Here is a 15,579-nt window from a genome sequence, read left to right as displayed (position 1 = left end):
TCTGTCTGTCTGCTATTGTCAGTCTGTCTGTCTGTCTGTCTGTCTGTCTGCTATTGTACGATCTGTCTGTCTGCTGTTGTACGATCTGTCTGTCTGTCTGTCAGCCATTGTACGATCTAGCTGTCTATCAAACAGTCTCCCTTTTTGTCTGTCTGTCTGCTATTGTATGATCTGTCTGTCTGTCTGTCTGTCTGTCTGTCTGCCTGCTATTGTGGCTATCATACGATCTCTCTGTTTGTCTCTCTGTCTATCCATATTGTACTTAATTACTACCGGTACTGCATTTAATCATGCTAAGCATGTGCCAGCAGATCAGGTAGTGGTCAAATAATCTCTGTCTGTTTGTAAGCGAAAGCCTAATTTCTTCACCAAACAGCATTTTCATTTTCACCCTGATGATGGCCACGTGAATTCTGTGGGCAAGAATGTGATGGGATTCTTGAGTCGTGTGATTGGCTGCTGCTTGCACAGGCCTTGCGCTGGAAACAGGAAGTTAAATTGGGTGATTAAAGGGTATTCCCTGTCTGGGAGCTAAATTGAGAGTGTTTGAGACAGTTTAGTTCAGAGTGGATGTGAAATATACAGCACAAGGTTATCAGGATTCGTTTTCTGCCGTCGTTTTGCCGCCGTTATGAAGCTGAAGAGAGTGGAGCGATTATGTCGAGAGGTTTGGAGGAGCTGCTCGCAGGTCTGTGTTTCTATTTATCACAGTCTACTAATGATACTTTTGTACTTTTATTTCAGTTCGGACTGGTTATTTTAAAATTATTTTTTACATTGACTGTGAAATAACAGTATGGAAAGTATATAGTGACTATGAATTAAGAAAACGTTTAAAAAAGTAGAACAAAAAGAAGTTCCAAAATGCACAAGTGCTTTGCAAGTGTTTCTTACTCAGTTTTTTGTATAATTTGCCTGTCCTGTACTGAAAAAGCATGTCCAAAAAATAACAAATGGAAAAAATAAATTAATAAAAATAGCAGTATCATAGTTACAACACAACTTTTAGTGACATTAACGCAGCTCATGGTTGATTCACGCTCACAGGTTTTGTCAGATGGTCAGTCTTTGTCAAGCACCTCTCGAGAATGGAAACTTGAGGTTGTAACGGCGACAGAGAAAAACATTTCCCATCAGATATTATCAGCCGTGCATCTGACCGCCTCTTTCCTGACGGATCAAAACAAAGCGCTCGACCCAAATACCACACGTGTGCTTTTAAGTGATGTGTTTCCATGCATGATACGAGGAGATCGACGATTGCTAGCTGTATGTGAGCAAATAAAGTGCACAGAGAGACTATTACAGTTCTTTTCCTCAACTTCCCCTACAGAAAAGAAACACAAGTGGTGTTTTCTGAGGCAAGTTTCACTAGTATTATTGGTTACGGATAGGGTCAGTTTTTTGAACAAAGCCTTGAGCTATATGCAAGTTACTAAACTTTTTTTTTTTTAAAAAAGCTGATACAATATTTCTTAATAGCAACAATCAGTTCCTGATTGTGACCATGAGCCTCTACATTTACTCAGAAAATAGAGCATTGCATAACTATTAAATGAACATAGAGTTGAAGCATTTCATTACATGTGTTTTCCAGATCTAGAAAATTGCACTTTTAAAATTAGACTTCCTCATTTGTCCCGGTTTTCCAAGAATCCTGGTTCTTCAAAAGAAATCAAGCAGTTGTTGAGCAGATGATTTAAAATGAGAAATATCTTGATTGTTAGTTGTTTTAAAGCATGATTTGTGTTGTTTTAAATCATTTTGAGGCCAACTTTGAAGTCAGATCTAGAAATTAGACTTCCTCATTTATCCCGGTTTTCCAAGAATCCTGATTCTTCGAAATGAATCATGCAGTTGTTGAGCAGATGAATTAAAATGAGAAATATCTTGATTTTTAGTTGTTTCAAAGTATTGTGGGGTCAACTTTGAAGTCAGATCTAGAAATTAGACTTTTTTTCAAATTAGACTTCCTCATTTTTCCAAGTTTTCCAAGCATCCTGGTTCAACAAAAGGAATCCAGCAGTTGTTAAGCAGATGAATTAAAATGAGAAACATCCTGATTTTTTTGTTGTTTTAAAGGATGTTTTGTCTTGTTTTAAATCATTTTGAGGCTAACTTTGAAGTCAGATCTAAAAATTAGACTTCCTCATTTTTCCAGGTATTCCAAGAATCCTGGATCATCAAAATTAATCAAGCAGTTGTTGAGGAGATGAATTAAAATGAAAAACATCTTGATTTTTAGTTGTTTTAAGGCATGTTTTGTCTTGTTTTAAATCATTGTGAGGCCATCTTTGAAGTCAGATCTAGAAATGACACTTTTTTTAACATTAGACTTCCTCATTTATCCAGGTTTTCCAAGAATCCTGGTTTATCAAAAGGAATCCAGCTGTTGTTGAGGAGATAAATTAAAATGAAAAACATCTTGATTTTTAGTTGTTTTAAGGCATGTTTTGCCTTGTTTTAAATCATTGTGAGGCCATCTTTGAAGTCAGATCTAGAAATGACATTTTTTTTAACATTAGACTTCCTCATTTATCCAGGTTTTCCAAGAATCCTGGTTTATCAAAAGGAATCAAGCTGTTGTTGAGCAGATGAAGTAAAATGAGAAACATCTTGATTTTTAGTTGTTTTAGAGCATGCTTTGTCTTGTTTTAAATCATTTTGAGGCCAACTTTAAAGTCAGATCTAGAAATTACACTCTTAAAATTAGACTTCCTCATTTGTCCAGGTTTTCCTAGAATCCTGGTTTATAAAAAGGAATCAAGCAGTTGTTGAGCAGATGAAGTAAAATGAGAAATATCTTGATTTTTAGTTGTTTTAGAGCATGTTTTGTCTTATTTTAGATAAATTTGGGACCAACTCATGATTTGATGAGGTTGTTGAATAAAAATCGAATGGATGTCTATATGGAATGGGAATTTATATAGGAATATACTGTGAATTCAAAAGTTTCAGTTCTAATAGTTTATCTACTGAATAATGGTAACATCCACATTATATCAATACAGAATACCTAAACTTGGTAATTATCCACTTTTTTAAAGTTGGAATGATGAACCCTTCACCGTAGTGGATTATTCCCATAAATACGTTTGGATTTGGCGATTGGAAAGATTCTGAATGGACGAGTTTTACTCTAGAGTTAAAAGCACTCTTGAATTTGTTTAGCAGTGTGTTGCGGTGGTGAAGCAGTCCATTATGGTCCATCATCATCTTGGAATATGGGAAAATAATGAGGCAAGAGTGGTTTTCCGTCCAGATGTAGGAAACCAGACCATCTTCAGATCACATGCCCTTGTACTTAAAGTGGTTTCTCTTTGGCAGCAATGTCTTTAAATCTTGTTTTGTAAAGTTCTGCACTTTTGGTTGAAGGCGGCGTCTTTCTAGCTGTCTTGAAAGCATTCTTTAAATTGTGCAAACTTTTTAAAAATGGAACATGCACCTGTTTCATAGGTCAACAGATTGCTCTAACTCCAGATTTCTTTTCCTGCAAACATCTGTAAGACATTTTTTCATGTCTGTCTTTCAGCTGGATCAGCTGGTGATGGACTCCACGAAAGAGCGGAAGGATATGGAGATGAAACACTCGACCATTCAACAGAAGGTACAAGAACTTCTCCAATAGATTAAAGGATTCGTTCAAAAATGAAAATTCAGAAAGTTCTCGGATTTCATCAAAAATATCTTTGTATTCCAAATTTGAACAGGTTTGAATTTTCATTTTTGGGTGAACTATCCCTATATTGACCCACAACTCCCACAGCCATTTCACACTATACATGGCCAGTCAGAAAATATTTGTTGTTTAGAGTTTAGAGAGTTTTTACTGTGAGTGAGGGTTTGCAGCACACTGGTGAAAACTGATACCAAGCAACAAATCACATGGTTGATGCTTTTTGAAACAGAATATCCTTCCCTGTTCTTGGGGTTTGAGCTTTGGAAACAATCTGAAGTACACAAAGTGAAGCTTTTGCCTGATGTACTGTGCGCAGGTTCATAAATAAACACTCAAAGTAATAAAGTTGCTGTTATTACAGTAGAGCCGGTTATATTTCAGTATTACTGCTGAGCACGATTGGAGATTTGAACTGAATCCTCACTCAAGGCATGTGCAAATGCATTTTATGTAGTAGGCAGTGCTGGGTAGTTACTGATTATTTGTAATCTGGATTACTTAATCAGATTAAAAAAAATGAAATACTCATAATTAGAATGTTACTTTTTAAAATGCCTACCCAACACTTGTAGTAGGGTTCTCAGGATTGCAAAAATTCATTAGTCGATACCAATTCTGTTGAGTTGTCATTATTCTCAATAACAAAAATAAACAAGCAGCAATTACGGGGCCAAGCACACCAAAGGGAAAGTTAGGAGCTAAGCGTGGCATGGAGCACCAGACAAACTGCAAAACGACAGAAAAGTAATGTAGAACTGCTACTGATATGATTTAATGGCTTATCACTTTTGACCAACAGGTGGCGCTGTTATAAAATCGATGTGGTGTGTTTAGTGTGAGGTGACAAGGCACACACAACGTTTGGTGTCATTATGTCAGCTTTGCAGAGGTAAAGCCTCAGAGTCTTTTTGGAATCAAGTCTCAAATCTGTAGCCGCGCTGTACGAAAATGGATTCATCAATCAACTTAAAATCCATAACTTTTTGTCAGCATAGTCTGAAGATGATCTGACTCGATTTTGGTGAAAATCGGACGAACGGTCTGGGACGAGTTCGAAAAAGTAGGTTTTCAACATAAATCAATATGGTGGACAGGAAGTTTGATATCTGTGTTGTCGACATGGCCCAAAGAATATTTTGAGACCAGTTTTATTACAATAGGCTAATGCAATCTACAGTTATTAGCATTTTTGGAAATTTCATAATTAATGGTTCATGCAGGGTTTATTACTCTTGACCGATAGGCAGCGCTGTGCGAGTAGTATGAGGTGACAATGCCACATACAAAATTTGGTGCAAATATGTCTAAGCTTTGCAGAGATAGTGCCTCAGATGCACTTTGGCATATTTCCAGCAAATTCGTTGATGTGTTAAATACAAAAAGTTTTATATATCGAAACAAAATCCATAACTTTTTGTCAGCATAGTCCGAAGATGATCCAAGTCAAATTTGGTGAAAATCAGACCAATGATCGAAAAAATAGGTTTTCTACATTAATCAAAATAGCAGACAGGAAGTTCAGCCAATTTTGGCATAAGTGGTATCAATGTTCTCGGCATGACCCAAGGAATATTTTGAGATCACTTGCATTACAACAAACCATTTTCCTAAGAAGTTATTAGCATTTTTCTAAATTTTCTTATAACTTTTGACCAAACTTTTTAAGTGCTGTCAGGGCATGGTGCCGAAGGCACATACCGAGTTTTGTAATGATACGTCAATGCGTTCATAAAAATATAGAATTTTTTGACAAAATTCAAAATGGCTGGCGGTCAAAATGGCTGACATGGGAAAATTTGGTATCATTCAACTTGGCATGCCCCTCTGAATCTAACATGACCAGTTTTGAGACTTTTAGCCAAACCATTCAGTAGTTAAGCAAAAATAGACATTTTTCATATCTCCTGACCTCTAGGTGGCACTGTGCCGAAACACTGCAGGTCGCCTCAGGTCATGCTTGTTATAGCACACACCAAGTTTGGTCTCAATACGCCAAACTGTTGTAGATTTATAGCCTCACATTCATTTTTGCGTGCAGTTCGTAGAATTTGTTTGCCACCTACTGGCAGTTTTAGTGTCATTGATTTATCCATGACAGGCCTAAATCAGTCAAGGTATCAGCTAAAAAATCCCATTTCCTCCACTGAATTAAAAATAATGGTAATTGCAACTTTTTTTATCTCACATTTCTGACTTTTTTTCCTCAAACTTGTAAGATATAAACTTGCATTTGCGAGTTATAAAGTCAGAATTGCGAAGACAAACTTGCAATTCTGAGACTAACTCACAATTCTGACTTTTTTCTCAATTGCAATATCACCTTTTTTCAATTGTGAGGAAACACGTCAGAATTGCAAAATGCAATATCTCTCCATTCTACTTTTTTTTAGAATTGCGAGTCAAACTCACAATTGACTTTTTTCTCAATTGCGATATCAAGTTTTTTTCAGTTGTGAGGAAAGCAGAATTGCGAAATGCAACCTTGCGAGAAAAAATTCTCGCAATTGTGTTTACATCATGCAATGATGAAGAAAAAAGTCAGAACTGTGAGTTTATATCTCACAATCCAGACTTTTTTTCTCAGAATTGTGAGATTTAAACTCACAATTGTGAGTTATAAAGTCAGAATTGTGAGTCTATATCTCTCAATTCTGACTTAATTTTTCAGATTTTCGAAACTTGTATTTGTGAGAAAAAGCATTGCATTTGCAAGACTTTTTTTCTCATTGCGAGTCATAAAGTCCGAATTGCGAGATATAAACTCACAATTTAGAGAAATTAAGTCAGAATTGCGTCATATAAAATCACAATTACAAGTTATCAAGTCAGAATTGCAAGACATAATTCTCACAATTCTGATTTTAAAACCCACAATTGTGAGTTAAAATATCACAATTCTCAAAAGAAAAGTCTGAATAGTGAGTTTGTGTTATGCAATGTAAACTCACAATTGCAAACTCACAATGTGAACTCGCAATTGCGAGAAAAGTGAGGATTGTGAGAGAAAAAGTCGCAATTACTTTTAAAAAAAAATGTGTGTGAGTTGTGATTCACTGTAGGCACAGGACCTTGCTTGTTCATACAATTTTTTTGCCAAAATTTCTGTAATGTAACTCTTAAATTTAAATAAAAGTAGCATATACAGTCAAGCCCGAAATTATTCATACCCGGAAATGACACAGACTTCTCCCAAAAGATAATAAGATGATGTTCAAGAGGCATCATTGTGGAAAAAATATTACTCATCTTTTATTTACATTTGAACGAAAATTGGCATGTCCAAAATTATTCATACCCTTCTCAATAATCAATAGAAAAGCCTTTATTGGCTATTACAGCAATCAAACGCTTCCTATAATTGCTGACCAGCTTTTTGCATGTCTCCACTGGTATTTTTGCCCATTCATCTTTAGCCATGAGCTCCAACTCTTTCAGGTTGGAGGGTCTCCTTGCCATCACCCTGATCTTTAGCTCCCTCCACAGATTCTCAATTGGATTTAAGTCAGGACTCTGGCTGGGCCACTGCAAAACGTTAATGTTTTTGTCTGCTAACCATTTCTTCACCACTTTTGCTGTGTGTTTTGGGTCATTGCTGAAATGTCCACTGGTGCCCAAGGCCAGGTTTCTCTGCAGACTGCCTGATGTTGTTGTTGAGAGTTTTGATGTATTGCTCCTTTTTTCATGGTGCCGTTTACTGTGATTAGGTTCCCTGGTCCACCGGCTGAAAAACACCCCCAAAACATTAGGTTCCTACCACCATGTTTGACAGTGGGGATGGTGTTCTTAGGGTTGAAGGCTTCTCCTTTTTTATGCCAAATGAAGGCTACAACATTGCGGCCAAACAATTCAATTTTGTTTCATCTGACCATAAAACAGAAGACCAGAAGTCTTCTTCTTTGTCCAGATGAGCATTTGCCAAGGCCAAGCGGGCTTTTGTGCGCCTTATCTGGAGAAGTGGTGTCCTCCTTTGTCTGAGTCCGTTGGACTGTCTCCCTTGAGATGTTGCCACCAGCAGAGCCCAGATTCATCAGGATGGCCTTGATGGTGATCCTTGGATTCTTTCTCTCTCACTATCCTCCTGGCCAGCACAGGTGTCACTTTTGGCTTCCGACCACGTCCTCTGAGATTTTTTTACAGTGCGGAGCGTCTTGTATTTTTTAATAATACTTTGCACTGTAGCCACTGGAACTTCAAAACATTTAGATATGGTCTTATAGCCCTTTCCTGACTTGTGAGCAGCCACAATGCACAGCCTCAGGTCCTCAGTGAGCTCCTTTGTCTTAGCCATGACTGTCCACAAACCAACAGCAGAGAGCTTCTGTTTTTCACCTGTTGAGTTGATTAAAACAGCTGTTCCCAATGAATCAGGGTAATTAGGATGCTTTAGAACAGCGTGGACTATTTGGAATGGTATAGAACTTTGGATTTTCCCATAGACTGTGACAGTTTACAAAGGGTATGAATAATTTTGGACATGCCACTTTTTGTTCAAATGTAAATAAAAGCCGAGAAATATTTTTTTTCCACAATGATGCCTCTTGTGCATCGTCTTATTATGTTTTGGGCGAAGCCTGTGTAATTTCCGGTCAAAAAAAAAACTTGCTGGTTGAATAAAAGTAACTTTAAGTCAGAATTTGCCAGGGGTATGAATAATTTCAGACTTGACTGTATATATGAAACATTAAAAAATATGATTTTACAAATTTAAAGTACCCATTGAAATGTCTGTTTAATATTATAAACATGTAATTTACATCCTGGAGGCGCTTTATAAAACACAATATTAATGTGTGCTCATCTAGCACAGCATAATGACCCCTTACTGTGATTCATGCGCTTATGCCACAATCAGCCTGACCTTCATCTCATGTGAAGTGTGACTCTGTCTCTGTATTTCTGTTCTCCTCCTCCTCCCTCTCTTTCTCTTACTCTTTCTCTCTTTTTCTGGCCATATCAGCAGTTGTTAACCTGCTCTCTCTTCTTTTCTGACTGCTCATATGAGGCCGTTCTGCAGGTGAGTCTGTCTATCTGCCTCTCCGTCTGAACGCTGCATGAATCACCAGTACAAAAACACCCTAATCATACTCATTAGACATGTGCTTTTATGTCAGTAGCTCATATTGAATCAAAGCGAAGGATTCTAGTTTGATTGTAAATCTTATTTAAACCTGAATTGAAGTTTAGTTAATCACTATTGCACTTGAAGAAAGTCCTCCAAACTGAAGCGCGAACCAAAGCTGACCGCCAACAGTGTAAATGTTTAATGCTCCGCTGGGATTGGTGGATCTGCCACATGAGCCACAGTTAATGAATTCATTCACCTTCACACACACACACACACTTGCTAGAGCTTTCCTGAAGGGGAGGAGCCTGCAATAGACACCAAGACTAATACCAAACGCGGTCTGCATATACATGGACGTCCATAAACACACCAGTGAGTAGAGGCTCAGCGATAATAGATGACTCTAATGGGACAGTCACAGTAATGTTTGGAAGTTAGATGCAGATTCACTGCTGACTCACACACACACACACACACACACACACACACACACACACACACACACACTGCTCTGTTCGGCATGAAGATCTTCAGCAGGTTTCACTATGTGTGGTATCTGGTGAGTCAGTCATGTTTTTATAGTTTTGATGAACGTGAATGACGTCTTTCCTAAATACTGACTTCTTTGCATTTATGCGCGTTTGGTCCCTGTCTTATATGAGCAGTTTGTTTGGTTTGCTGGTTCTGATGTGGTTTGTTTTTAATGTAGTACAAGTTGCATGTATCTGGTGATCCAATATTGTGGCTGGTACTGCTGTTTCAACTGCTGTTCAACATTTTTTGAAGAATAATTTCAATTTAATAGCTGAAAGAATGTTAGGTTTAACCATCACGTGAAATACAGCACGATTTTTAGAATTTAGATAAATTTATGTTCTGTTGTGACTTAATGTGGACATTTTTCTGTCAAATGTGACCCTGGACCACAAAACCAGTCTTAAGTCGCTGGGGTATATTTGTAGCAATAGCCAAAAATACATTGTATGGGTCAAAATTATTGATTTTCCTTTTATGCCAAAAATCATCAGGATATTAAGTAAAGATCATGTTCCATGAAGATTTTTTGTAAAATTCCTACTATAAATATATCAAAATGTAATTTTTGATTAGTAATATGCATTGTTAAGAACTTAATTTGGACAACTTTAAAGGTGATTTTCTCAGTATTTTGATTTTTTGCACCCTTAGATTTCAGATTTTCAAATAGATGCATCTCTGCCAAATATTGTCCTACCCTAACAAACCATACATCAATAGAAAGCTTATTTATTGAGCTTTCATATGATGTATATATCTCAGTTTTGTAAAATTTAACCTTATGACTGGTTTTGTGGTCCAGGGTCACAAATAAATAATTGTATCGTTTTATTATGCTTACTTCTGAATCTATTTAGGAATTATTTAAGAATATTTAAGAATTTTAGACTTTTAATGAGACTTTTTGCTGCTGTCATAACAGTTTTAAACCTTTTTTTGGCTTGAATTTTAAACATTTTAATTAACGCTTATCCGGGGATTTTTTTTTTAAATTTATTTTTTTTTTTTTTTATATATTTAAGGATTTCTGCTTTTTAATGAAACCAGGGTGCGATTTGCCGGGGGGATTTCCCCCCCTCTGGTCTATGCATCCCTGCCTCTGCCGGTGGGGATAAAACGTCCCGCGAAGCCGCTCCTACGTCCCGATCTGAAACAAATTATTTGTGATACGCGCTTTAAAGTTGAATGTTCTGAATCAAATGATTCGCGATCCGATTGGAGCGCTTCGAAACAGTGAATCTTTTTGCGACGCAGTGGTTTACTGATTCGGAGTTTCCAAAAAGCTCTGTTGATACTTTGCTCACCTTCTCTATAAAATGTATTCGTTGTTTGAAATTAAATCATTACTATTAATAGGCCTAACTTACAATGTTTTTATTATATTGTGATCACATAATACAGCTTCCGTCGTATTAAAAACATTTCATGACCTGACACTCATTATCTGGTTCTTGCCTAAAAAGACGGGTATATAATGCGCGTTGTTAACAGATTACACTAACAGTTTGGTCAACCTCTGCCTATGGAGAGAAAGAAAAAATATTTTTCAAACCTCTGGTTTTTTCACAAATCGCACCCTGGTTATAACCCTTGGCATTTTTGAATTTTGAAAATTTTAACTCTTATCTCAGAATTTTTAAAGAGACACAAGAATTATTTAAAATATTTAAGAATTTCAGTCTTTTAATGAGGATTTTTTACTGTTATCATGACAGTTATAAACCCTGACATTTTTGACTTCAGAATTTTAAACATTTTAATTAATGCTTTTCTCAGAATGTTTTTTAAAGATTCTATTTAAGAATTGTTTAAAATATTAAAAAATTCAAATCAGAATTGTTAAAATTCTATTTAAGATTTTCTTTTTTATTATTATTTAAGAATTTCAGCTTTTTAATGAAACTTTTTCCGTTATCATGACCTTGACATTTTTGACTTAATAATTTTTTTCTAAATCCATTTAAGAATTTTTTATATATATTTATGAATTTCTGCTTTGTAATGAAACTTTTTTTTCTGTGATAATGACAGTTATAAACCTTTTTAAAAAAAAAAAATACTTTTTGAATTTTAAATTTTTTAATTAATGCGTATCTATATTTTTTATTTAAGAATTATTACAAATATTTAAGAATTTCACCTTTTTAATGAAACTCTTTTTCCCTTATCATGACTGTTATAAACCTTTTTTGTTATCTCAGATTTTTTTTATTCTATTCAAGATTTTTTTTAAATATTTAAGAATATTAGCTTTTTAATGAAACCTTTTTTTTTCTGTTATCATGACCTTGACATTTTTGACATTTAAATAAAAAAAAAATGCTTATCTTAGAATTTTAACATTTCTATTTAAGAATTATTTACAATATTGAATAATTTCAGCTTTTTAATGAAACTTTTTCCGTTATCATGACCTTGACATTTTTGACTTTTGAATTTTGAAAATTTTAATTAATGTTCATCTCAGAATTTTAAGAATTCTATATAATATAATTCTATTTAAGAATTAAAAACATATTTAAGAATTTCAGCTTTGTAATGAAACTTTTTTCCGTTATCATGACAGTTATAAACCTTGACATTTTTTGAATTTTGAAAATTAATTAATGCTTATCTCAGATTTTTTTAATTCTATTTAAGAATTAAAAACATATTTAAGAATTTCAGCCTTTTAATGAGACCTTTTCTGTTATCATGACAGTTATAACCCTTGACATTTTTGACTTTAGAATTTTGAACATTTTAATTAATGCTCATCTCAGAATTTGTAAAATTCTATTTAAGAATTAAAAAAAAAATATTTAAGAATTTCAGCTTTGTAATGAAACTTTTTTCTGTTATCATGACAGAGACATTTTTGAATTTTGACAATTTTAATTAATGCTTATCTCAGAATAAAAAAAAAAAAATCTGTTTAAGAATAATTTAAAAATATTTAAGAATTTCAGACTTTTAATGAGACTTTACTTTGTTAAAATCATGACAGTTATAGAATTATACAAAATGTTCATGAAATCATGATCTTCAGGTCACTGACCCATAAACCTATATGCCACTTGATTGAAGTATTTATAGCTGGGACAGCTAATCTAAGGGAAAGGACTCCAGGTACGGTAGGCTGCTTTGATAACAGCTGTAGCCCCATTCTTTGGTCCCGGCTCCCTAAATATATTAAGCGGGTCGGCTCACGTATCAGCGCATGGCTGCTTGATCGGGTTTCAAAGAAATGGAAACCAAATCTGCTTCTTAATAACACTTGCTGCTGCTGTTGTGTTCATTTTGCTCGCCTCACTGTAAACATACAAGCCAAGGGTCATTCTGACTGTCCTGCTCTCTACTTCACTTACAGCTGGATTTGTTTTTAGATGGATCCAAAAAAGTGAAAGAGAACCCAGTTCTGTTAGCATTCACACTCATACTGACCGTGAAAGTGGATTCAGAACTCATTTCAGCCCACTTCAGTTGCTAATCATGTTAACTACATGCTAATAACATGTTGATCATGTTAGAAACATGCAAGTCATGCTAGTAACTTGCTATTCATTCTAGCAACAGACTAGTGACATGTTAATAATGCTAAAACATGTTAACAACATGCTAATCAAGCTAGCATACTAATCATGCTACAAACATGTTAACAACATGTGAATCATGCTAGCAACATGCTGTTAATCATGTTAACTACATGCTAAAACATGTTAATCATGGTAGAAACATGCTAATCATGGTAAAACATGCTAGTAACTTGCTAAACATTGTAGCAACATACTAGTGACATGCTATTCATGTTAAACATGCTAATCATGCTAAAATGTGCTAGTAGCTTGCTAATCATTGTAGCAACATACTAGTGACATGCTAATCATGTTAAAAAATGCTAATCATGCTAAAACATTCTGGTAACTTGCTAATCATTGTAGCAATATACTGGTGACATGGTAATCATGTAAAACATGCTAATCATGCTAAAACACGCTAGTAACTTGCTAATCATTGTAGCAACATACTAGTGGCATGGTAATCATGCTAAAACATGCTAATCATGCTAAAACATGCTAGTGACATGCTAAACATTGTAGCAACATACTAGTGACATGCTAATCATTGTAGCAACATACTAGTGACATGGTAATCATGCTAAAACATGCTAATCATGTTAAAACATGCTAGTAACTTGCTAATCATTGTAGCAACAGACTAGTGACATGCTAATCATACTAAAACATGCTAGTAACATTCTAATCATTGTAGCAACATACTAGAGACATGCTAATCATTGTAGCAACATACTAGTGACATGGTAATCATGCTAATCATGCTAAAACATGCTAGTAACTTGCTAATCATTGTAGCAACAGACTAGTGACATGCTAATCATACTAAAACATGCTAGTAACATGCTAATCATTGTAGCAACAGACTAGTGACATGCTAATCATGTTAACAACATGCTAGTAACTTGTTAATCATGCTAGCAACATACTGGGGACTGTTTAATCATGTTAACTACATGCTAAAAACATGTTAATCATGCTAAAACATGTTAGTAACTTGTTAATCATGTTAGCAACATGCTGGGAACTTGCTAATCATGCTAGCAACATGCTAGTAACTTGTTAATCATGCTAGCAACATACTGGGGACTGTTTAATCATGTTATCCATCCATCCATCCATCCATCCATCCATCCATCCATCCATCCATCCATCCATCCATCCATCCATCCATCCATCCATCCATCCATCCATCCATCCATCCATCCATCCATCCATCCATCCATCCATCCATCCATCCATCCATCCATCCATCCATCCATCCATCCATCCATCCATCCATCCATCCATCCATCCATCCATCCATCCATCCATCCATCCATCCATCCATCCATCCATCCATCCATCCATCCATCCATCCATCCATCCATCCATCCATCCATCCATCCATCCATCCATCCATCCATCCATCCATCCATCCATCCATCCATCCATCCATCCATCCATCCATCCATCCATCCATTAATGCTACAAACATGCCAGTAACTTGTTAATCATGCTAGAAACATGCTAATCATCTGTCAAACATTAAGCTTTTAAAACTACTTTAACTATTTTAGACTGAAAACCGATAAACTTTCTGGTCCAGTTTTCTCAAGCCAACTTTAAAACTTTTCTCATCTAGTTGCAAATTGAAATTATATAATATATTTTTTTAATTACCTTGTGAGGCAAAAAACTGCGACATGAAGCATTTGATTTATTTGAATCATTATCATCAAAATACAGTGACCGTTCAAATCTTGTGCACTAGCAGGCCACTTAAAGACGGCCTTAAGTATTTCAGATCATTCACTACAAAAACCAAATTCATGCTAACTGCTGTCAAATCCCTGAAACGTGTGAACTTGTGTAAGTTTTGTGTAGGTCACGTTGAATAAAGTGTCTGCTAAATGGTTAATTGGTCGATTGTGTGTCTTCCGGTTTGTGGGTTTAGAGATGAGATGTAAGATGTGCTAGTAGTGCAGTCCAGAGCAGATCAAACTGGATTCCCTCAGCATGTATGTCAGGCTGTAAACCAAGCTCCTCTACTAGTGTGTCACTCTTATCGGTCTTCAGCCGCTTGAGGTTTCACTGACAAAAACACAGGATCCGGTGACGCTCTAGTGTTACTGGGGATCTGCTAGTCTGAGCTCAGCCGGGCTTGACTTAACTAGTCTGAGCTCAGCCGGGCTCACGTAACATCTACAGGAAGCGGGGATCCTAGATTGCTCTTGAAGTGAACAAGAACCAGTGGCCAGAGCAGAATATCATGATTTCTTTCAATACTGATATTATACCCACTGCACCATCCATAAAGTTACTCTATGTTAAGATAATTATTGCTATTAGTATATAAAACGATTGTTTTGCGATGAAATGCTGATTTTTGTGAGAAAATTCTGTGCCAAGTAGTTTATTTTATCTTTAGCCATTAGCAAAGCTGGAAATGTTGTGGAAATGTTTATAAAGCATGTGTATTGAATGATATTGACTATTAATTACTGCATTAACCGATTTGTTTGGATTATCAGCTAAAACCAGCCTAAAATGATTAGCTGGTCTTAACTGTTTTAAGATGGAAGTAACTGGTTTTAGCAGGTCTCCCAGCCTAGGTAAGCTGGTCAGGCTGGTTTTAGTTGGTTTAAGATGCAATTAACTGGTTTTAGCTGGTCTCCCAGCCTAGGTAAGCTGGTCAGGCTGGTTTTAGCTGGTTTAAGATGCAATTAACTGGTTTTAGCTGTTTTCCTAGCCTGGTCAGGCTG

The 15,579-nt window shown here is 35.7% G+C and overlaps 1 protein-coding gene across 1 annotated transcript in view; it reads left to right on the top strand.

Annotated features, from left to right (window-relative positions):
* The window catches only part of acap2b (ArfGAP with coiled-coil, ankyrin repeat and PH domains 2b), an 88,542-nt gene that overhangs the window by 49,421 nt on the left and 23,542 nt on the right, over nt 1–15,579 (top strand). The window contains exon 9 of the mRNA XM_073843906.1: nt 3,533–3,607. Within this exon, the coding sequence (XP_073700007.1) occupies nt 3,533–3,607 (75 nt within the window). The remainder of the gene's footprint in view (nt 1–3,532; nt 3,608–15,579) is intronic.

This window comes from Garra rufa, chromosome 7 (assembly GCF_049309525.1).
Source record: "Garra rufa chromosome 7, GarRuf1.0, whole genome shotgun sequence".
Taxonomy (NCBI): Eukaryota; Metazoa; Chordata; class Actinopteri; order Cypriniformes; family Cyprinidae; genus Garra; species Garra rufa.
This window is presented reverse-complemented; position numbering and strand designations above follow the sequence as displayed.